This window comes from Loa loa (genome assembly GCF_000183805.2).
Source record: "Loa loa unplaced genomic scaffold supercont3.166, whole genome shotgun sequence".
NCBI classification, from domain to species: Eukaryota; Metazoa; Nematoda; class Chromadorea; order Rhabditida; family Onchocercidae; genus Loa; species Loa loa.
In genome coordinates this window covers 78950-104449 of record NW_018108346.1, presented here as the reverse complement: position 1 = coordinate 104449, position 25500 = coordinate 78950, and the positions used below count along the sequence as shown (strand labels likewise).

Sequence of the window (25500 nt, the reverse complement as noted above, 5' to 3'; positions counted from 1 at the left end):
TTTCTTTTTTTGTGAATTACACGAATAACAATCGTCATTTTATGACCCTACCTTTTACCTTTATTCATCATCTCCTTAAAATTACCATCACTTTCCACTACTTTACGATAATATTCGTTAACGAAGAAATAGATATTCAGAAGTTTCACATGTTATTCGTTTCAAACTAAAACGCCTTCCTAATTCTCATGAATTATATGATATTCGAATTCAAAACTGGAAAGTTTCTTAATTATATGATGATAAAATAAATTCCATTAATGGAAATATGAGTCGAATATATTCGGAATGAGATGGAAAACGAAAAAATAGAACAAATAAATTATTCTGTGGAAGCTTTTTTCATTCTGAAATACTATGGAGAAATTAGATTTTTCTAATATGTCATCCAAAATCTCCGGAATATGTTTTTCGTTTCTTTTATTTAAATAAATGATTACAATTGAGAGAAAAACATCAAAATGATATCGCTGATTCCATTAAGAAGGAAATATATACATATGGACTGTTGTAGAATTCATAATCTATGATGAATCAAAAAAAAGATGGAGCCTGGAAGTTTTTTTAATTGAAAAGGAATTTCGAAATGGAAAAATTTGATTAATTTTGAATTTCCGCTATAAAAGTCTGATATGAATAAAAAACAATTCATTTCAGGAACAATATTATAACAAAATCTTTGGATGCTTCAAAATGATTATTTCCAATGATCTGATAGGTCAAAAAATTGAATTCAATAAAACAATATGGTTCATTCTCTGACCAAATTGATCATGTTGAAATAAAATTGAGCCACAGTGAACTGTGACCATTTATTTACTCACTTAAAAAAATTTTTTAATAATTAATTTGCTGCACAAATATTTTAGATATGGTGAATTAAAAAAAATAAAAAAAAACTCCGATAACAGAATCAAAAAATGATTTCGTAGTTCAGTTTTGCATCCCTCCCACTAATTGACTAATTAGAGAGCCATAAATGAAGTATGACACTAGGGTGACAGATAAATAGATCAATGGAGCGACCGATATAAGGATGAAAAGACAGACATGGACACAGGGACACAGACATGCGTACAGACAGGCACGTGGATCACGAAACCAATGGGGAACATGACGTGGCGATTTTTCACGGTCCATACTATCTTTAACAGACCATCGTACGGTTCGTGAGATGAAAGTCTATGAAAAAGAATATTTCTAATTGAGAGGTTCATTTTCTTAGGCGTTACGGACGGTTTTTCCTTAGTGATACATTCGATGTTTTAATTTGATGTCTTGGAGCCACCTGATTTGTAGTTCATCGTGATGAATTTTATTACAACAAATTGTTTAGGATAGGAGGATATTCCGAAAAGTTCTGCATACTTAGATTCCGGAAAATCAACTTGTTTCCGGATGTTAATAATGCATAATTGACAGGAATGAAGCGGGAAATTTTGACTTGATGTCATATTGGGAGTATGTGAGAAAAGCGTAATATTGCATGTTTTTAAGATACGAAGAGTTCTTAGCAATGACTGGACTGTTGCTTGTTTTACGGAGAATGAATAAAAAAAAGGAAAAGAAAAAATGGAATAAAAATTCAAGATTTGAAAATGTCATTCATTCCAAATTTACAAGCTTAGAGTAATTCAATGGCATGCTTCCTTAAATAATTCGATAACGATGGATGAGATGAAAAGATATTAATAACATTTCGGTAGCCTGCTATTTCCAGATTGCCTTGTTTGGGTTATTTACCCATTCTATTAGATATCCACCAAGTTTTCTAAATAAATTAGTGAGAATGTTTTAAACATACTTCCAGGTACATGATGCTTCTATTTCTGCTTCTAAAAATTTCGGCACTTTTCTTTACATTTTCAAAAGTCAAGTCTTGATTTTGATCAAAATTTTGAAGTCCTTTTCAAGTCCGAATAAGTTATTTCCAAATTACAAAATTAATAGACGTAGAGGTTGCTAAGTTTAATGCTTTATTTTCAAAAAAATTTTCAGTTAGTATTTTCAAACATCAAAATTGTGTACTTAGAAGTTTGGAGAAATTAGAAGTTCAGAGTAATTTATAATCCCGACAATCTTTAACTTGCTAAAGCGAATTCAAAAGAAATTTGGGAGTGTATGAAATTAAAAAAAAAGAAGGCAATGCATTCTGAGAGTGAGCAAGAGATGGTCAGCAGTCTCAGAAACATGTGCAAATGATCATTCTCTATTAATGAACTAGTAAAGAAAAGAAGATTTTTTAATTGTAAAATAATATGAAATGCTGGTGTATAATTTGGTATTAATCGTTAAAACGAAAAGTTTAATTAGAAGCATAATTATGCTATTTGATTAAGTGATTATGCAGTAAGTGTTATATCGTTTATTGATTTGATATGGGGGAAGGAAATAACGATTTTAGTTCGAAATCGGATATTTATATATATTTCAATTTTCAGTATATATTTGAATCATTCCACCATCTTCAAAAGTAAGAACCAAACGGTCAAAGTTCCCGTTTCATCGTCGAAGAGCTTTGGCTCAAAAGGAGGTATGCATTTTCTTTTTTATTTTTTTTTAGTCAAAATTATTTGCCTTACGCAAATCCTATCGTGATTTGTGTTCTTCGGTTTACATCCTTATATTCATAAACATACATCTTTCATGTGTTCATTATTTCCATAACCAGAGTAGGAGTAATTTCATTTCAATCCTTTCGATATCGAATATTTTCAACAATTTAAAATTTTTAAATTGTATGTATATTGTATACATATATGTATATGTATATATATGTATTGATTTTTTTGTTCTCTTCCTCTAGTTATTCAACGTTCATGGCAAATCATTGTAAATTTATCTCATCATATAATAAGCATATAATAAGAATATGAGGAGATGGAAATTCGAAAGGTAGCTTTGAATCGACACAATAATTAGGGAGGACTGAGTGTTGTAATTTACCTTAGAATAAAGAACCAAAAATAGCGCTAAACTGTAGCGTAATAAATCGGGTATTTTTTCCTCAGGTAAATCGAATCATCATATTGCATCTGGAAAAAGCTTTATATATACGGTCTGACGTTGTGAAGGGAGGAAATAGGTATTGTTGGAAGGAAAAAGAAATATCAATGAGGATATTGATATTATTCTTATTTTGTTGCATTTCTTCGAAAATCAATTAAGAAATGTCGTTATTTGCTTATATTCCGTAACAGTGTCCTTTTCCCATCCTTGTCTCCATATTGCAACGGAGATTTTGTTGGGGAGTCTTCCGTATCCGGTTTACTTAACGCTTTTATATGTGTTTTGATGTATTTTTCTGTTCTTTTGTCTTTGTTCACTGGTTCCAAAAGATTTTTTTATTTCGTAAATAAAGCGAATTGTATTATTGCTGAAGTAAGTATATTTCATAACTTGTAAGTATATTTCATAACTTGGCTCATCAAATAATTATGCAGGAGGCGATAGATGTAAATAATTTGATTTTCTTATCTAAAATATTTGGGCTGTTAACCAAGACCTTTATCAAAGAGAGGCGTTGAAAACCCAATGTGTAAACAGAAGCAGGCTTGGCATAATTAAAGGTCGTACATTCAGCAAAGTTCAGTGGGGATAAATTTTTCTGGTTGTCATTATTCGTCCGGAGTTTTATGATCGGATTATTTTGAGGTAGGAATGAAGTGATAAATTAAACAGTAATTAAAAAGCGTTGTCATGGTTCCGTTTACAAAACGTTTTGCTGTTCACGATCGATAGTCAAATTATGAACCGCTGTGGCCACACTGTAAAATTAATGATAAGAAATTGGGATCGTTGATAAGGATTAATAATGGTATTTTCATATAAGGACTGCTTATTCGTTTTTGCTTATAAACAATTCAATTGGAACTTTTACGTGTGAATCGCATATCTTGATATGTTGTTGGATAAAAATCACCTGGAATTGTCAAAATTTGCTAGAAGTTTAAATAGTTTATTGTAGATGTCGTCAGTGTTGATTGGTTATACAGATGCAGCTGCAAATGCAACACAAGCAGCTTCACTGGTAAACAACAGTAAATATCGGGCTTATGTTGCGGCAGTCGATAAAGCACTGAAAGCTTTTGAAGCTACCAATGAATGGGCCGACTTGATCTCAGCTCTTGCAAAACTTAGTCGAGTGAGTCAAATTTTGGGTCGTTTTTTTCTCTGCCATAAAATTTAAAGCACGTCATGATGACTGTTAAATCTGTCAATTTCCAAGTATCTATGCTATCATTTTCTCATTGTTCCTGCTCCTTTACTTCCATATGTTTTTGTAGATTAAGTCTAGAATATTTTAGTCATCGACTACATATATATTTTCTTGACTCAAAAAATTGATAACATCAAATGAAGGACAGGTATAAGCAAGTTGGTATTCAGTTTAATGACCTGCAATTTTCTCAAAATTTTGGGGAATCTGATACACTGTTGTTTCTGTGTGGTGAAATACACTAACTGTCAAGCATGAAATATGTGACTAGAATCGATGATTTGTCAGGTTTTTGAAATTTTTTTAATAATCATATGTTTTAGCTTACAAAATTGCAGGTATTTCATGCAAATGCAAGATTTGGTGATATACCGAAGCCAGTGACTGTAGCAAAGCGCCTTTCGCAGTGTCTACATCCGGCCCTGCCACATGGTGTTCATCTGAAAGCACTGGAAACTTATCGACAGCTCTTCGATATCCTTGGCCGGAAGGATCTTCCACGTTTGTTGTATCTTTTCGCTGTTGGACTTTTCCCACTGATGGATCACTGTGGAATAAAGGTCTTTTTTATGTTTTATGAAGTGTTTTAAGTATTCGAATTTATAAGATCCAGTTTTCTTTGGATTTTATGATTTACTGCATCATTAGTTCATTTATTTGTCTTGTCTGCTATGTCGAGATTAATTTGACAAATCCATACAAGAGTCCTAATTGTAATATTGCAAATTTATCTAGATTTTCTCTTCCAGAATTTTTCGGAATGGTTCTTTTGGAAGAAATTTAAATTTTAACTGAATGTTCTAAAATGTTTAAGGTAAAATTGGAATTGTTAAATATATTTGAACAATATCTCCTTCCATTGGGTGTTGAACTGAAGCCAGCACTCCCTGGTTTCATCGCTGGTGTTTTGCTGGGCCTTGAAGAAGGAACGGAGTTCTATGATAGGTTTGTCATTCATTTTATGTTAATCTTTTTACCATGTTGCTGAATCAATTTTCGGATTAATCAAACCTTTCTCATTTCATGGTTTATCTTGCTTACTTGGCCAACCTTCATTTAGATCGTTTTCTCTTTTGGATCAAGTACAGGACAGTGTTGGTCCGGAAGCATATTTTGCATGTCTTTGGGAAGCAGTCCTTGGTTCACCATCCGTTCGTCTTCCAGCACTGATGTATGTAAATGCGAAATTTAACCGACGGAAAAGTATGCACGATCAGGAGTATATTATGGGAAATAACATTGATCATATGGTACTCTTAATGCTATCTTTTCATCTTTGAAACTGTTGAAGAGAGAAAAAAAAACTCTTGATCGATCTAATAAAAGTTTTGGTGTAAGGGTTTTTGCTCCAAAAACTTTTTGCCTTTCACTTTGTTGGTTTATTTTGCATTCATTGATTTTTCAGATAGCGGCTCTTTGCGCAACAGCAGATGATGATGGCTCAATACTTGTTCAGCGTCACTTATTAGATTTTTTGTCCTCTGCTTTCCCACTAAATTCCGATCATCTCGTAAGAGAAGATTTTGTTCAGGTAATTAAAAATTGTATTTTATGTATCTTTATGTAATGTTCACAATTTAATCATCTCAGCTGTTTGTTGAAGAAAAGTATAATGTGAGATGTCATACCTCACATTTGCTTACTGAGCATTTTGCCACTGTTATAACGCATTCACCAACGAAGTTAATATGAAGGTCATGTTTGTGCAAGGTATATGGAATTTAAATTCGTAATTGTAATTCACACTTAGAAGTATTGATACATAAATTCAGACTGGTGACGGCTGTTTCCAAAATTTAGCATCGAAAGCTGAAGAGTTTAGTTCAGATTCTGACCACATTTAATATATCCAGGTTTTACTTTAAGAAATTTGTTAAACCACTTATGCCCTGCCGATTGCGGGGAAAGCGATCGAAGAATATTTGAAATTAGATATAGTTCAAGTTTTATTAATACTGATTTCATTCATTTTTTCAGCTTCTCAGACGTTGCCTCTTTTTGGTACTTCGCAGGGATATGAGCTTGAATAGACGTCTGTATCAGTGGCTACTGAATCGTGTTGGTGATTCAGCTGTTACTGGATTGCCCGTTGCTGGAGTGGATGAACAGCTTGACACTGCTTTTTTCATGTATTAAAGCTTTTGTTTACATTTTTTGCTGTTTATTATCGGAAACGTTGATGCATAAGTTCAGACTGGTGACTGTCTCCAAAATTTAGTATCGGAAGCTGAAGAGTTTAGTCAGATTTTGACCACATTCAATATATCCAGGTTTTATTTTAAAAAATTTGTTAAAGCACTTATGCCCTGCCGATTGCGAGGAAAGCGATCGAAGAGTATTTGAAATTAGATACAGTGCAAGTAACTAGTGGTCTTGCTTCCTGGGACGGCACGAAGGTAAGTTATGTGAGGTTTTCTGTATTTTGACTTTTGGACTTTCCAGCAAAATTACACTTCTTATCCGCTCCTGAAATTAGCATTGAAAAGAGCATTATTTCCATATTAAAATGCGAACTGTTTTAACTCAAATAGCATTGAAAAAAGCATTATTTCTATATTAAAGTTCGGACTGCCTTAACTCAAATTATTCATCAATTTTGTTTCCAAAAATACTTTCCAATTTTATTCATATATTCTTTTCTCTTCTAGTGCTGATGTGGCTTCTAAAATTTGGGACTAAAAAATTCGAAAATGTTGCATGAACTTCAGTTTTACATAAGCCCAAATTTATTTTTATTCCAGGAACATCAAATCCAGTATACAGAAGTGCGAGTTGCACGTTTGCTATTATACTTTATGGATCGGCCTGAACTAGGCTCTCTTTTTCTTGAAGAAACATTACTAATTTTGTTGGAAGCAGCTTCTAGGAACGACACACATTTGGAATCGGTTTTAGTCGAGGTCAACATCGACATTTTGTTTGGATTTGTTGGAATTATATGGTTTTAAAATAGTTCTAGAATATAAGTAGTACTTTCCGTCAGATAGGATATTTCTCGTTGTCTAAGATGACTTCATCTATGATTTAGCTTCACATGGACTGAAACTAAGGAGTTTGAAAATTTATATCCATATTACTTTAAAATATACTTCTTGCAGAAAGAGAAAATATTAAGTGGAACAAAAAGGCTATCATCTACAATAGAAACAATTAATGAACAGAATCGGCGGTGTAGTGTTACGAGTAAATCCTCTATTAGTTCACGGCAATCACGATTAAGCATTCTATCAGCACCTGAAGAAACTTCCACCAAACAGGTATTTATATATCAAATACAGTGATTTATTGCATTATTTACCAAAATTCAGTACTGCGCTTTCTGTTCGACGAAATATTGACAAAAATTTCTAAAAAAGTTTCAAAAAACAAATTTCTAAAACTTCAGTTTTTTCAGACTAAACGATTGGAAGAGTTCCGAAAAACAGTAAATTTGTTGATGAATTCGCTTGATGTTGGGTTTATTTGGAATTTTCTAGAACGGAAACTAAAATTGTAATTACACTTTATTTAATGTGATACAAATTTTGGAAATTCTTAGAGGAGATGTTGATTGTTACATGATGAATGAATGTTAAAAGGTGTGACAGGTGGACCGGCTAACTCATTTCTCTTTCGATTACACCGCATTTATTGAAAACCTCTTTTAATTTATAGTAATGGCGATAGGCAGTGTATTTTACCAGGGAGTCTTCTTGCTGTTGCAAAAGCATACAGTTCATCCATACAAGTCATATGTTGGATAGATAAATTTCTTAAAACTAGAAAAACACAACGATGTTATCTTGAGTGATACTCAAGATTCCTCAACCAGTCATTCATTTTAAGGTTAATACAGCAAACACAAAAAGAAGAAAAGCGAAACGGTACAATAGATCCACATTTGTTGACAAATGAAATAAAAATGTTGAAAGATGAAGAAGAACGGAGAATTACACGGGAATTGGCGAACTTTCCACAGGTTCTGGTTTTTTTGAAACTCTTTGTTGCAATTAATTTTTAAATGGATTAGTTTGTCAAAATTCATATGAAGGATGATAGACAATGATGACGCATGAAATTAGTAATTCTTTATGGTTTGAATGAAAATTCCTCAAGGGATCACCGCAAGATTCGAAATTAAGGAATAAAATTGCTCTCGGCAGTTTCGGTAAAATCAAAACATGTTTGAAATTAAGGAATAAAATTGCTCTTGGCAGTTTCGGTAAAATTAAAACATACCAAGGTAAGAATTTATTGTGGAATCTATTTATAGATAGTATTATTTTGCCTGAACACAATAGAATTGGATTCTCATGGAGATATTCGGGAACGGTACTTACCACAGTTGTTGTCATCGATTCTCACCACTGTGGCTGAGAAAAATGTTGCATCGATAGACATTAGACTACTTGTTCGACTTTTAATTGTCGCAAAAGCAATTCTAAATGAAGTCAATCAAAGTGCTGTTGTTATGGAAGCTGGAAGTTAGTAGTTAATGCCTAAAAAAGTTTTCGAAAAGACACTTAAATTTGTTGAACTTATAATAATAACCTTACGGTATTAGTCAGTCAGTGATAATGCCCACGGCATGAAGATAATCTGCCTGAAATAGCAAAAATGATAAAAATCTTTTACCTTGATAATGCTAGAGAGTCTTTGAAATGTAAAATTTAGTAATCTTTGCTAATTTTGCACTTACATATTTCCTCTGCTTTCTCGTTGATAACATTTTTGAAAAATCCGGTGCAGAAATTCCCATCACTCAGATTCTTAGGAATTTTATTCAGTACAAATTTTAGTCATGACACGAAAACTTAGTGAGGTATATGAAATAGTACGTTGTGAAGAACTTGATTCAATGGAAAAACCATCCACGCAAGGAGGCGCAATTAAAGGTTTGTCAAAATTCATATATCAAATGGTGCATAACGGGTTGCTAAATTGAAATACTTTCATAATGTATTGAATTCAGTGATGCATAATCTTTCCCAAATATCAAATTCTGAAGCTATATTTTCGTATTAGCTAATACTCTGTAGGTTGATGAATTGAATTTTAGCAACTTAGACTTCATAACATTTGGTAAATCACTCTTATCGTTATATTCAGAACAGTGGAGAGTAGAGAATTGTTTGAGTAGTTGTCAGCGAGTTCTTGCGCAGATCTGTAATTGGTATTGCAAGGAACGAAATACCGAACGCTTGCAAGCATTTTATGCTGTTTCAACTTTGACACAAGAATTTGCCGATTTTCCCTTATATGATTTAGGTGCACAAGAAATCAAGAGTAGGTTTTTATTTGTTAAATACTGTTCATGTATTTAATTTCCTCATATTCTTTTTTACCGTGTATCTAAAGTGCTTCCTCGGGATTCTCGAAGTTTGTTAGTCACTTGTATTGCTTTCTGCTTAGAAAACATCCTTTTCGTTGATAACATCGACACAAAATGTTCATTAATTCGTATTATATTCTACAGGTGTGGGATATCATAAAAGGCATGGATCAAGTAATTATCCGGTTTGGTTAAGCGCTTTATTGAACGTATTATCACTCGACGATTGGGATGTTGCCGTGAGTTCTAAAGGTTCAATTTTGAATTCGAATTCGATTTTTTTGTGATATTGTGTTTTTGATATTTTTTATATTTTTTACATTATATCCTTTTCAATTTTATTTGATTAATTTAGTTCGAACATTTCGGTTTGATTTGGTTTAATACTCGACTCATTTTTTTTTCCTGTGTGCTATCAGATTATTCAAGATCCGTGATAAAAAGTAAATATTTGCACATGCTAAAAAATTTTGGCATTTGGACTTTATTCTCTAATCTTGTTTTTGGCTGGGTTTTAGTAAATTAGTTTTTGCAGTAAGTCATGATACTCTTGACATCCGGGTAACCGATATGTTTGCTCGCGCGAATGCTTTGGATCTGATAACCTATGTCTATATTAGGAGTATTTCGGTTGCTGAACAACATGACGCTATGTTACAACGTCAAAAGAGGTTAGATACAGCCATTTAAAATTCCAAAATTTTACTGAACTCCTCTGATTTAGCTTGCATTAACTTGCACCATATGCAAAATAATCTCGAAATATTCATTATGTAAAATCTTAAAATACTCGAAATATCTTAAAATATTTCGTTTTTTTAAACTTCAAAAAATTTTTGTGTTGGTTTTATAGACAATGCACTCCATCCTTATGTAGACTTGAATCTTTTCGATGATCTAGTTTATGTTACATGATAGTGCTAGTTTAATATGATTCTTAGAAGTTTCAGAGATAATAAAGAAAGGACAACTATTTTATTGAAACCACTGATTTCTGAAGTGAACTTGAAACATTTGGATGATGACAACATTTTCAAGGTAAAATGCTTTTTTCGAATAAAAACTATTATGTCAAAATAATGACTGATTATTGAATTGAACTAAAAGATACCTAAATCAATTTTAGATAATCATTTTCGAAGTCTGGTTTTTTCCGTGTTTCATGCGCGATTACATCACAGCGGAGATGTTTTGTACCCTAGTCTTATCAGAGTCTGGAGAATTGTCCCCCTAATTTACGGGAATTTTGATTTTTTCCGCATTCTGATTATCACCTTTTCAATTTCCAGAAGGCTGCTAAAATCCTCTGGTCATACTTGGACCAAAGCGACAAGGCATATTATCATTCGACAGTTGCTCGATTGCTTTGTTTATTTCATTCACGGAAGCCTTCTGAACCGAGTAGTGATGTCGAGGATTTGATCGTTAGCAATCTTACAAGCATGAATAGGGTATGGAATTTCTTTTTGTTGTTTTTTCAGACTCCGGTGTTTCGTAATGAAATTTTAAGTCCATCAGAAGTACGACTGTATTTTATTTTTCTAGGAGCTAAGTTGCTCTGCTGCTAAAAAATTTCGAACCTTATGGATGTTAAATCGGCCTTCTGCATCCGAGGAACTCTATCCTGGATTATCATCGAAGCCGTTTAACAGGTTTTTATATTGTACAGTTTCTGATTTCTTCCCGAGCTTCAGTCATGTTTCAATTGTATTTAGACATTAGGTTGATTATTCTTGGCCTTCTATTTCGCCTTCTCATCACATGAGAAGGCGAAATAGAATGCCAAGAATGCCCATGGTATTAGTTCAGTTTAGGTTAAATCAGTTTGATTGACTTTCGTTAATTAACAGTGACCGGTTTTGTTTGAGTAGTATTGATTAAATGCTGATTATAATTTAAGCTCTTTGAAGGGTTGTCATGCTTTTATTGGGTTTTCTATCTGATGATACAATTGGTTATGATAAAACAGAATTGAAAAATATTTCGGCCTTTTGGTTCAATGATTGTGCTCAGCACTCGGATTTGCCGTATATTCTGCAGGTGTCATACAACTTATTTGCGAATTTTGTTTTAAATCCATCATGAACAATGTCAAATAGTTTATACTTTATCTTACATTCTGTGTATTTGTTGGTATCAATGCTCCGTAATGCTGTTAACGTAGGTGATAATACTGACTGCCATGCCTTGTTAAATCACCATAGAAACGTATTATCATGTTAATCATATCAAAAACCCCGTTAACATTTATTTATACTGGTGAAACTAACTCTCCATATTTTTGGCTTGTTTTGAATTTCAAAAAATTTTGCTGATAGTCAATGATTACGAAGTTATAAGTGAGTGATGAGAGTCAAACAAATTTCATCGAATATTCCAGATGTGGGCTACTATGCTCTTAAACCCAAGCACCTCACGTGTTTCAATTCAGTACCTCAGTATGCATCGCAGAATTAATAAAGAAAAGGTTTGCATTTATTATAAAATTAGTGCTTTAAGGCGAGAATGATAAACAACATTTTTTTTCCCCTCTTGGGTGTTTATGGGATAAGGAAGTTTCCATTTTCCTTTTCTAAACTTGGCAAGCTGTTAACATTGTATTTGTCAGTTTTGCTGTTAAGAAATGTTGAAGTTGATTGAAAGTGGTCAGGTAGAATTTGGACAAGAAAAAACAATGTATACATGCTTATCATCATCATTATCAGTGTTGAGAGATAACCATGTGCATCATTTTACCATTATACCAGAAATATCTCTAATATTTTCCTAACTCTTATATTTGCAATAGTTTGCTATCCCATGCGATTTAGACATTCAGAGATGAGTTTGGAAGTTCAGAATTAGAATTCTAATGCTCTTCTTTTCAGTTCCCATATATACCATCCGGTATTTGTGCCATCACACTGTTAACGGATGGTGGTCATCAGTCATTACATCATTTGTGCGAAGATGTTTCGGTAATAGGTCCAAATGAATCAAAGCGGCACTTGGTTGAAGCTTCCACAGTTTTTGAGAGATTAAGAATTGGAGAGTTCGTTTTTGGAAATTTGATGAAATTGTGGTAATTTTGAATGTCTTAATAAAAATCTTACTTGAGAAGTTCTGAGTTTTTTTGTCGTTGTTCACTGATTTTATCTGAGAATATAACGGAAATACTTTTTAGATGCCCAATTTGGTTGACTGAGCTACGAAATCGTTTGTTGCAAGAAGGTGATGATAATGGCGCGATAGACTTGAATATGACAAGCGAAACACAAAAGAATCATCGCAGGACTGTATCGGACATACCAATGTTTGATGATGACAGTGTACGTTATCTATAATTTCTTTATAATTATTTTCACTGAAGCTTCTATCAAAAAATTTTGATAAATGAAACGGATGAATTGAAACAGATGATTAAACGATTTATTGTTGAATTTCGTTTGGGAAACTTAACGTATAATTATGACAATAAGGGATTTCCAGGTGATTCTGATTGTCTTTAATTAGTGTTAACTGTTTTATTCGTAAAGATTAAAGTTTCGAATTCGCAGCAGAAAATTAACATCTCTGGAACCGTAAATGTTTAGATGCAGTAACAAAGTAATTCTTTATTTGCAATATGATATTCTTCGAAGTATTTGTTTCCTTTAATATTTTGCACTTTTGAATCCAATCGGGAAATTCCCTGCTTGCACTTAGTGCTTTTTCCAATTCCTTTTCGTTATGAAAGTGGAAGGCTCATTTTTATTGGATTGCGAAAACTTGAAGATAGAAATTGGGATATGTAACTATTCAGTACCTTGTATGTATAAAATATTCCTGTATTAATATCAGAAAGCGCATATTCCAGTCATACATTTTGTATTTTTTTGTAACAATATGAATGCATTGGATTCTGACTGATCACTCTACGATAAAATAGGGTATAAGTCTTATTTTCCGTTCGTTTGCTTGAATTTGAACAATATTTTTGAAATTCGGTTCAGGATTCTGTTGAAACGACATCACTAGATTCGCTGGATCATGAAGTAGTGGAAACACTCCAATATATCCTTGACTGTATTTGTGCTCAAGAAGAAAGCGAAATGGAAGTACAAGCTTGTTTTGCCGGTGAACGGTTGTGTTCCCATGTTCAAATGACACTGATTAGTAACACACATGATACAGAGAGCGAAATTAGTGAAAAAGAAGGATTATCCAGGTTCGTTTTACGCTTCAGTTTTTTACGACAACTTTCTGGTTACTGAATCACATTAAGGATATGATTTTAGTGTGGATTCATTGGGCGGTACTAATTCATGTTTTGTCTAAGTTTTAATTCATTTGCAGCATCTTTTACTCCAAAATAATAAGTGTAAATCTTGTTGATATTACTAGAAGCATAGCATTCGAACTGACTTGTAGAAGATCAGTTTCCTGAGAAATTTATCATAGCATTTTCTTGAATAACAATAATTTGCAGTGCAACAGCTGGTGCATCACAGAAAAGAACGGCGGAATTACAGTCAGTTCCTGTGGTTTCATCGTGGAAAACTGTTGAGAATGGTCCACCAATTTCCGAAAACGTGAAACGGTCTAGAGGTCATCGAAGGCAAGATTCATTGCAAGAAAGCATATTTACAATGTCTGCACAAGAACTCAAGTGAGTTTTGCTCTTGACAACTTAATTTTGAATTTTTGAACTAAAATTTATATTATTATTTTTCGTGTGGAATTTTAGTTTTCGTTTCATTTTAGCAAGTTATATTCACTTAGATTATTTGATACATCCGAGTTGCCTCGATTGGAAGCAACCGGAGATGAAGTGCAACCATTGTGCCACGAATTACATGCGCATATGTTGCTGTATGCAGAAAGTGGGCAAACGGTGGATTTAGCGCGCTCTGAAAAAGTATTTCGAATGCTAATTGCCTTGATGCGGACGAAACTTAGCTTCCTGACTCCCAGCCTTATTATTAGGTGAGTCTGAAAACTGAGTAGGCCAACTTACGTATATGGTAAACATCTCTTCCGTATGTTTTGGTTCATTTTCCTTGTTAAAAATCTGATTTATGAATTTATTCTAAATTACTGTGCAAGTAGTTCAAGTCTCTTGAAGTTCTATGCGGTTGCTTTAGGATGGTTGTTGACCGAAAGGGTGGAAGTTCGAATTTACAGCAAAATTCATCTTTTTATTGTAAAAAAAATGACTGTCTAACAGAAGAAATCAAATTTCCAGTTGTATGGTTTCATCTGGAACTGCTTCACTTTCGAAATCTCCATCGAGCGTTATATCTGGACAATTAATGGACCTTGTGTCACGTCATATTCATTCCATACTAGGGCAGGATTTTTGGACTTCTGAGTCGGATAGTGGAAGCGGGACGGACACACTAAAATATAAACATTACAGTTTTCTTGAACTCTTTATGACTGTAGGTTTTTTTTACAGTGATATGTTTTTGATCCTTTTCAACTATTCCTTCAAAGAGGAAATGGAGAATTTTGAAATTCACGATATTGTTGTTAATGATTTAGAAATCTCCTCCATTAACTCATTCACTTATTTAGATAATTAAACTCTAGGTTCATAACTTTCTAGCTTAGTAGTTTCTGCGTAAGCAATGCTTGAAACCGAAACATTTCGGTTATTAACTATTACTGAAAAATTTTGTGTGATGTAATCTTCACTTGCTACTAAAATTAATTCAAAATCTTAATAATTAATATGTTGCAGATTTCTTTACATTTTCTTCGATCATATTTTGTCAATTCCCCCACTGCCAACGTTTCTAGTCTTGATTTGCGCAATGCTTGGAAATGTAAGGTAAATTTTACACTCATTAAATGTTTGGACTTAAGGATTGGTCACACTTTTGAGAGAAAATGCTTGTTGGAAATCCAAATAGACGATTGATTTCATGATTTTTCTCACATTCTCACGTTAGTAGTTGACTGAAAAAAAAATGCATTTCTCTCTAGTTCTGTGTCTTTGGAAATAATGCTAAAGAATATGTAGTGTTGAGAAATAAGTTACTGGTGATATTTTGAATTGGGTACTGGCCAATGTTGTTTGTTTTAGATGGCAGTTTTGGATTTTCTTGCCGAGTTAGTGCGCGGATTAATAGCGATAATCCAGGAGAATCAGTCTCGAGCTTTAACTACTTACATCCATGGCTTGCTGCAGCGTTCAAAGCTTCAAAAATGCTTGTTGCATTCTCTTCTAACTTCTGTTCATAATGTTCGACAACATAATAACACCGAAATGTATATTTTCATTCTTAGAAAATCTTGAGCATTTTGAAAAATCATGAAATTGTTTCATATATTCTTTTTTCTAGCCATAGTTGTCCGGTTGTATAACGTAACAGGAACTAGATCGAAGCCGATTATTTCCTTACACTTTAAAGATTTTCTTCATTCTCGTTATCCAGAATTCATTATTTGTAGAGTTCCATTATCAGTCGATATATTGGAATTTAATGATGGTAATGCAACATCCAGCAGTAATTTCTGTGATTTGATTGTTGGTTATCAAAGTTCGCTGCTAGATTTAACTGCCACTGTAATACAATTGGAATTGGTGATCAAGAACGGATTTCGAAATTTTACTGACCAAGTAGCTGTCTTACCTAGATAATTTCTTAGTTAAAGTTGGCATATTCGGTTTTCAGTTGCGATTTATAAGTTTGTGGAATTGGAATTAAATCAGTCAGCAAACAAAGAGTTCGGCAAATAAGCCTATGAATGAATAAATCTGCCAAGTAATGTTGTATGAAATGGGTTTATTAAATGACTAGTTGGAGAAAGTGATTAAATACTGCACGACAGGTGAAAGTAGTACGAGGACAAAATTACCGATAATATAAGCTGCTTAGCAATATTTATGGGTTACTAGTGGATGTTTTTATCTGGAAATTTGGAAGTTAAAAGAATTTAAATTTAGTTGTCGGAAAATCCTAAATAGCTCAGTCAAAATTCCAGAATAGCAGTGGTATAGATAAACTGTCGATAAATCATCAAATTTATAATTCACCGCTGCATCGTGCAACGCTTCGTGAACCATATGTTGGCATGGTTGAATTGCGTATGTTTCTGTTAACTGTCTTGAATGCCCTCAAGAAACATTCAGCTGAACACCAACAATGGCTTACATTTGTCGTACGAATACTCCCATTTCTTGATTAGGTTTTTTTTTTTCTTTTTTCTAGCATTTTGTTGTAATCAGAAATATAATAAAATACTGAAATAAATAAGAAACATTTTGAATGCTTTTCTGATATTTTGGTCAAGCATTGATGGTATTTTGATCGGGTATTGGAATATGACATTTCGTATTAGCTCAATTTTGAAACAGTTTATTCCGTTTCAAAATTATGCTATAGATACCGCATACTGCAGATCACTGTCTACATTTTCGGTGCATATCGTCGAGCAATTGTGTAAGAATTTGGAATCTGCTGTGAATGCCGCATATTCTCCTACAGATGATAAAGTGTACAGTGTTTCACCGGCTGAATCAGTTCCTACTCGCTCTGTAGGCATCATTCAGGACAAGTCAACATATCCGACCAATTATGCTATTGGAGTAGGTTTTATTGTATGCATAACCTTTTTCTCAGATCCCAGATGGAATCACGTAATCCAGCAGGATATTTCTGACGAATCGCATGATTTGAGTATCGCTTCGGAGCAATCGCCTGTTCCTCTTCTTCACATTTGTAATCGGATTTTGTTTAAAATGGGATAATGCAAGGCTTGCTCGAGTTAATATGTGCTTTTCAACTCTGATGGAATTTAAACTCAATCATGTTTCAATCTGTAATAAAAACTCAATCTTTAATACATTTTTAGGATAAGAATTTACTTGCTCGCACGGTTAATTGTCGAATTATTAATGGAAATAATTCTCTCGTGTAATTTTCTATTTATTGATTACCAGTTATATCGTTTAGGAGTTTAAATTCCATCACTATCATCTTATACTTCCTCAAAATCAATTGCTGTTATAAAAAATTGTCCTGTCAAAATATTTTGTATTTTATTCCACTTGGATCAGACGAAAATTTGCAGAAATAATTTTTCAAGAGAGAATTCCTTTATAGATATTGGAAACATTGAATACTTTTTTTCATTATTGCCTTATCGATAATACATCTCAAACCGGTGCTGCTTTAGCATTGGCCAATGTTCATCAACCTTCACAGGTATCGTTTCGTAAAATAGAATACTGCACTGCTGGGGGTATTTTTTTTGTTTCCATTTGTTACTTTATATAGGTGACAAACTGTTTTGCTGGTGAAAGTTGAAGTACCTAACAACAGATCTGTTAGTAACTTTTCTTTAGCCAGCGCATTTGGCTTTTACAACATTTTACTGAATTTTTCTGGTATGATAAAATTTGCATAATATTTGCAGCAGCTTGACATATGTCCAGAAATTGAAATGACAGTGCGACATTTTAGTTGACTGATGTTAGACAACTTAATTTGCCGAAAAACATGATGGCTCAATTACAGTATTGTCAGGACATACCTAAAAAAGCATAAGACTTTATCACTTGATAGAAAGATCTGATGTAATAAATAGTCTAATGATATTGGTAATCCAACTGAAATTTTCATTTAAATGCTGGTAGTCAGTTATTTATAGGGGAATTTTAGGCTTCAAAATTAATTTAAACAATTGAAGTGAATCAAAGTTAAATTTAAAGCTGACTACCAACAAATAATTTATGGATTGTTTTCAGGTCGTAACAATCAGTAATCCATCACTGGCATCATCGGTAATGAATGCTATACCTGGTACACGTGGTGCTACAGAGCTTATCTCAAATCTCGTTAAAGTTTTCTCCTTTAGCGATAATACTAATGTGGTAAGTTAATATTCCTTTTTGCCTGATATTTTTTAATTATTGAGGAATGTGAATTGTCAATTGTTAATAAATTCGAACCGGGTAGTAAGTAGAGCTGCTGGTATCTCGCCACTGAATTTAAATAAGTAAATCCACAGAGAAATATTGCATTCATTACGTTATTATCTTTATTTGTTGTTTTATAGTTTTCAAACGAAAATAAAAGCAAAGTCCAAATCCATAGCTATAAACGTTATTATATAGTATTCATTTCTAAGCTCAATTATTAATGAGAAAAGAATGTTCGAAACAGGCATAGTTAGACTTACCGTTTATTGTTTGCTTTGTAAAGAGATTGGATCAATTAAATTTAGTTTTGATTATTCAAATCTGAATTATAGTCATCGAATGCTGCACTCAGAAAATTTACTGATCTCACGGCTGACGATGTTTTGAAGCAAGCACGATCTGATGTACTTAACGCTTTTCCACATGCTCTTGCGACACTTTGTGATGTTTGGACACAGCTGCGAAAAGGAGAACCGAATCTACCAATTGGAAATCCTGCGGTATTTGCCAAGCTTTTTTGGGACTACATAGATAAACGTTTGCTATGCGCTTGTGGGAAAGTCATAGATAAATCATTCTTTAACCATTGCATAACTTCGATGGAATCATAGGAACTTTTTTTCACCGATGAAAGGAGGCAAATGTCTCTCATCAGTTAAACATCATTGTTCTGAAACAATGTTGTAAACATATTTAGATGATCCGACAATTAATTCTTGATTTGCTTTCACCAATAGTGCAACATCATCAACAGTCATTTTTGTCATCACTTGCCTTAGTATGGATGACTCGAAGCTCATTAACATCACAAAAGCAGCCTACTACACGTATTGAATCTGATCAGGTTGTTTTGTTGGATTTTTCCATCAAAAAATTCCGGTTATTTAAAATACAACAAATTTACTAAATTCTGATAGTCTTAATGTCATAACAGGATGTTGCTTTCTGTTGTGTTAATGGATTTGAAATAATAAAAAAGGGAAATGGTTTTTTTTTTCCTACCAAATGAACCGTTTTATTTTTCTTACTTTCAGTCATCATTTGATTATTCATCGGCACAACTCGATATTGCCGATCTTTTGTCAAATATCAAAATCCTCCCATTTGAAAATCTTATTTCTACGGTTGCTGAAGCACTGAAGGAAAGCGCATGGAAAATCGCAAAATCGGGTGCAGCTCTAGACAAGGTAATTGTTTTTCAGCAATCCTAAATAGTAAGAATGCTAACATGTAAGAAGTATATAATGTTAGTCTTCTTATGTTCTCTTAATGAACTGAAATCTCTCATGACTCTTAACTGGTAATCAGTAACAAGTTTTTCAGCCATTTAGGCCACTTTCTCATAAATTCATACCAATGTTACAATTGTTTCACTTTTGTCTGTTCAGAACTGGTTGCAACAAAGTGCTTTCCCAACCGAGCTTGCGTTACTGGAAATGCTTCATGGTTGTGTTAGAGCTACACCATCCACTGCTCTGTACAATTGCTGGCCTTCATTACAGGCACTGTTTATGGAATCACCAGTTATGTCGCTACCACCGAAAGCTGTTTTCATTCTATTCATGTAAATTTTAGCATTGTGAATATTTAGACTTAAATTTGAAATCTTATTAATTCGATTCAAGTTATATACGTTATTAATCGTGCTTTGGTTACAAAAGAAGTTTTAAAAAAGAAAGAAGACCAGATCTGCTCAAATCCTTGCAAATATTCCTATTTATTTGGAAGATTGGCACATTTCGGTTACTGTTTAAGGCTTGTGATTTGTTTTACTTAGCTTTTGCTGAACTTGATTTCGTCCTCATGAATTCCAGTATACTTGTGGATTTCGTAAAACTTACCACAAGTTCAGCCGTCGTTGAAGATAAACAATTGTCACGAGCTGCGCAAGATGCATGTCAAAAACTTACGGAAGCTATGAATATTATAGTTGGTTGGCAGTTGGAACAAACTACCTGGTTGAAACGGACGTTGGTTGTCAAGCATGACTCATCCTGTAAATATTCATTTCTAAAATACTTAATACTTGGAGTGATGATTTTCCAAAACGTTTGAAAAACTGCGCAAAAAAGAAGAACCACTTCTTGGTTAGTCTAATCAGGAAACGGTTTATTTGCGCAGCATTTTGAACGTTTCGAAATATATATATTATGAAGGTTTTGAGAAATGACCACTGCATGAAATCATTACAATCTGACGAAAAGTGAATTAGTCACTTTGTTATGATCTTTTATTCTGACCCCAGAAATAATGAAATTTCAAGTTTATTGCAGCGCAAAAATCACAAGAAACATCGCCGGTGGTAGAATTCGCTACAGCGCCGACGTCACTGGCTGCATCGGAAAACAGTTCTTTACGTGGTTCCACGTCATCTTTGGTACCACCAAGGTTAGTTAGTAAACAGTTATATATGTTTTAAAATCCACTTAAATCAGTAAGAATAATGAGTTACCAACTATATATATTTTCAACTATTTTTCAGCGTCTTTTCTTGAGCATCATTAAATCATTGAATTTAATCGCTTTCTTCAGGATTCCCACCTTCGATACAGCCACACAGATATCCGTTTCATCTCAGGGTGCTTCAAGCTCAGCAGCTGATAGGCGGAGTATATCAAACATGCGATCAAGTTTGAAAGATTCGAATAACTTGAAACGCGATCCGACTCACAGTACTCAAGCATTATTCTTGCTAGCTGAGGTTATTCTTCATTCATTGACAGTGTTTTATTTCTTTTCGCATAAATAATCTAGAAAAAGGACCAGTTTTAAAATTTTAGTTTTTATTTTCGAAATTTATCTCTTTCTAATTTTAAAATTTAATATAGTGACATATGATGTCAAATGTCAGCGGTATTTATGGTACAAGGGATTGTATTGAACATCATATAAATTTTTCGGTCTCTCAAAATCCTTTGTATTCATATCAGAAAGTGCCCGAAGTGTGGCATATTGAAGTTTATGTAGTGGAATTGATTTTTATGAGCTTTTTTGGATTTAAATAATCCGGACTATGAAAAAGCATTTTCTTTGGTGTTATTCCTTTACATTCAATTGCAGCATTTAGCCGAATTGATTGATTCGATATGCAAGAGTGAAGATAAGGAGAGATTATTGCCATTACTTCATGCTGTTTGGAGCAATACGTTGCCATATTTAAAAGCCAAGAAGTACGTTTTCCATAGAAAAAAATGAAATATAACTATCTAATTGGCGTTTTCTGTGTAGTGAATTATACAACTAACTAATTGCGTTCAGGAATTTGATTTTTGTCGGTGAAAGCTAATGTAGAATTCAGTTTCACTACCTTTAATCTATTTTTGCTGTCTGTTAAACGTTTAATTAATCGGAAAATTTTTGATCTTATGCTCACCATGTTTTAACACTACCTAATAGCACTACCTAATGTTTATGGAAATGAAACACTGTGTTGAGATTTTTCCAGCCATAAAACTTGAAAGTTGTAATTATTTGTTTAAATACAGCATTATATTTCATATAAATTTTATTTTCATAAAATTCTTCGAATTTTAAATTTGCAAAAATGTATACTTATGTAAAAGTTATGGAAGCTTTCTTGACAACTGTTTAAGTTTTAATTTGCAATTTAGTGCTCGAAATGCTCGATTCTTCCTTGCTAGTTCGCAATTGTTAGCATCGATGAGTACTTTCAACTATATGCGACCTGTGTGGCGCAAAGCTACGTTAGATCTTCTGCTTGATCCAGGTAATTGTTCCGTAACTTACCAGATTAACTGCAGTTTTCTTTCACTAGTCTTGGTTCAAATCATACAGTTATGATATCAAGTTTAAAAAACCTCAATTTTCTTCCGTTCACTTTTCCACTGGTTGCTTGTTTGACGATACACAAATGTATACGTGCAAATATTGGTCTTGATCGAACGTCATTCATCATCACAGTAGGATTAATTTGTCATTTATGAAACTATAGCATTCTTCAAAATGGATATGCAATCGTTGAAACATTGGTTGATTATAACGGATCATTTGATGACTCACGATAAAACATCCTTCAAAGAGCTGCTTGGTTCGTTCTTCAGCAGTTTTGGTTGATATAATAACCAATTTAATATGTAGCAGAGTAGTTCGTCACTTATCAAGCTTCGTTTCCAAGGATCTCAGATTTATAGGAACTAGTCAGTTATTCAGGTTCTCTCATTTTCGAGGTGAAAATGGTTTGTACAGCAGATGTGACTGCAAATTTAGGGCTCACTGCATTACTCATTCGTTAATTAAATAGTTGGTTCATTATATGAAATCAACAGATTTCGTTGTGGTTGATTTCTATTCCTATTTTTTTTTTATTTAGGAAGGATTTCAACAGCTCAAAATTCTGCACTTTCAAGTCTGATAACAAGCAAAGAAGTTGAACACGAAATGCGTGCCCAGGCATTGAAACGTTTAGCATTTATAGTACTAAGCTCGGAACTCGGTCAATATCAAGCTCAGTTGCCTGATATACAAGGTAATTGAAGGCTTTTGGAATTTATTTATACCGTGTGTCATTTGAAATGCTATAACCGTTTCTTGTCTTTTATACGGGTGCTAAATACTTTTTGTATTGCCTGAGGCGTTAAGTATATCAGAGTGTTTTCTGAAGTTCGACGTTTTCTAAATGCTTCAGATGAAAATATCCGAAGAAAGTTGCGTAAAAGGCAAAGCTTCTGAGAAGAAAGCATTTTTTAAAGCTTTTTAGAACGAATCAATATGTAAAATTGGATTTTTTCAGAACGTTTATCAGACAATTTGCGTTTATCACAAGTTCCAATTGTTCATGCCCAAGTGTTCCTATGTTATCGAGTTTTGCTTATCAGGCAGAAACCACAACATCTTGTTAGCATGTGGCCTTCGATGGTTACAGAACTGGTAGCATATTTAGTTTGTTGAAAAAAAGTTGTATCGAGTTATGGGATTATTTTTGCTAGATTCTTGAGTTTGATTATATCGGCACGATTTTTGAATTTATATATCGAAATTTTTGAAATCACTTGGTATGCTCAAAAAGAATTATTGGTTTTCGTCGACATCAAAAGAATGAATTTCAGGTTCATGTGTTATTACAAATTGAGCAACAGTTATCAGGTACAGCAAATGTTTCGGATGATCTAAAATGTGATCGAAATGACCAATGGATGCAACTGTATCTTGCATCATGTAAACTACTCGAAACATTATGTACACTTCCTGCTGGTTATTTGGCACAATTTCAGATGTAAACTGTTTTTAACATCTTTGGTATTATATCATTATTTTGTTTTAGTGGATGTAAATTATTGATTTTTTTGACTGCAGTATTTAGATCGACAATTCTCGGACCAAGGTGTGGAATCCATTTTCAGGTGCCATTGGGCATTTGTAAATTCAGTGGCAGCAAGTAATATCGATTCATTCGTGCCATTTGCAAGTCGCATCGATCGTTTACTTCGTAATAAAGTATGTCGCTGTGAAAACGGATTAATTTTTTTCTTTTTTTTTCTTATCTGCATCACAGTTTTTATTCGAATTTTGCTGTACATGGTATCAAATTACTTTCAGTATGGTCAGCTGTCGGCTCATGGTCGAAAGTTTATGTCCGCATCATTGGTTAATGTTAAAACGCTTACGAGCTTTAGTGAATTGCGCCCATTCTTCTTGGCACTTGCGACACAGAATGAAATGCGTGCTTTGACAATGCAATTTTCCTTTGATAAGGTGTTCCATTCCTTAAATTTGAAATTTGAAATCTCAACAAAAATTTTTCTCTTATACTTTTTATAAAATTCTTACCATGGATTTAAGGGTATGGGCCTAGGAAATTTATTGCAATAATAAGTATGCAGATGTGGGAGGAGACTATCTCTGTTATAAGTTTTTTGAAAGTAGTTAGCAGTTAGTTGCTAAAATCTAACAAAATGATCAATCCATATATTCCCTGAGAAATGTAGTGATCATATCATTGCGCCGGGATACATCAAACTCTTAACACAGTTCAGTTTATTATCTGTGGAGAAAGAAAAGAAATTTCAGGAGGATCAGCTGCGAGACGCTCATTTTCTCAGTGGTTCATTATGTTATAAAGCTGCAATTAATCGTTTGGAACACGCACTATACGTTGATTTTGCAGAGCATTGGCAGTTGTAACTGCATATTAACTTTAGAAATATTGCATCGATTCTAACACCTATGAGGTTGCATAGCGAGTAACACGAGCTATTATTTTGTAATTTTCCTCAGTTTTAGGAAATTTCATCATTTAGTTTGCTTGAATTCCAATGACACCTTTTTAATTGACATATATGGTCAATTATGAATTTTTTTTTTCAGAAAATGTCAAAAATATGCTAGATTGAAATTAATTTTTGAATATTTGGATATTTTTCTGTTAACTGCGATTTTTTTTTAGCAATTTTACTGCTAAAATTTGTCTTTCATATTTTTCTTGTGAATAGGCAAAAAAAAGCTACTGTATAGTATGTATTACTTTTTCTTGCCGGTAATTGTATATAATTTCAAGTGGATTTTAACACAGCTACTGTCGTAAAATTTGAAAATTTTTGTTTGCATAATATATAGTCGTCTTTTTTTGGAAGTGATCTGCCAAACTGTATGACGCAGCTGTTGCCACTTGGATAGGATTTTGAGTTGAAGTTGTTCAATGAATAACTAGCATAAAAGCATGAGAATTTTATTGGCGAAAATCATTTGTCAGTATTGTCAAAGTAAAAATATCATTAATCACTTTGCTGTCTATACCATCAGTTGATATCAAGTTATCTTACCCATCCTCTTCTCTTTGCAACTCGGAATAACTTCAGAGACCTCTGAAAGTTGATCACAATCATCATAGCATCAACTGAAAATAATAAGGAATCATTCGTTCTTTGTTACATTAGTCTAACTAACAGATTGATCGGAATAGCTAAGTGATTTTACTAACAATGATTTAATTTTATTGATGTTAAATACGGCAATAATCGCATCACTTTACTATTTTTTTATCGTTTTATTCATAAATATTTGCAAAAATTTAAAAGTGGTGAGACGTTTCATTGTTTATATTTCTTTTTCGCTGTTCTTTCTTTT

At 33.2% G+C, this 25500-nt stretch overlaps 2 protein-coding genes across 2 annotated transcripts; both read left to right on the top strand.

Annotated features, from left to right (window-relative positions):
* Positions 1-2446: 2446 nt before the first annotated feature.
* Positions 2447-16682, top strand: LOAG_17983 (dopey domain-containing protein; the record flags this gene model as incomplete). The annotated part of the gene is made up of 32 exons (XM_020450654.1): positions 2447-2533; positions 3968-4144; positions 4558-4779; positions 5034-5164; positions 5280-5469; positions 5625-5750; positions 6197-6348; positions 6516-6615; positions 6961-7119; positions 7318-7476; positions 7614-7711; positions 8045-8177; positions 8472-8682; positions 8998-9093; positions 9308-9484; positions 9675-9782; positions 10066-10201; positions 10481-10568; positions 10820-10981; positions 11076-11182; positions 11441-11570; positions 11911-11997; positions 12398-12561; positions 12694-12838; positions 13502-13716; positions 13978-14157; positions 14253-14474; positions 14734-14929; positions 15232-15321; positions 15577-15761; positions 15945-16113; positions 16479-16682. Exons 2-32 carry the CDS (start codon positions 3968-3970, stop codon positions 16680-16682), a joined length of 4719 nt encoding a protein of 1572 aa, XP_020305647.1. The 5' UTR covers positions 2447-2533.
* A 136-nt stretch (positions 16683-16818) lies between these two features.
* LOAG_17982 (hypothetical protein) lies at positions 16819-24690 on the top strand (the record flags this gene model as incomplete). The annotated part of the gene is made up of 19 exons (XM_020450653.1): positions 16819-17082; positions 17600-17701; positions 18244-18369; positions 18750-18917; positions 19115-19261; positions 19452-19604; positions 19806-19981; positions 20232-20413; positions 20691-20805; positions 20950-21118; positions 21478-21587; positions 22029-22144; positions 22370-22465; positions 22748-22903; positions 23168-23304; positions 23484-23650; positions 23778-23871; positions 23974-24129; positions 24445-24690. The coding sequence occupies 19 exons, from the start codon at positions 16819-16821 to the stop codon at positions 24556-24558; spliced, it is 2748 nt and encodes a 915-aa protein (XP_020305646.1). The 3' UTR covers positions 24559-24690.
* Positions 24691-25500: the final 810 nt, after the last annotated feature.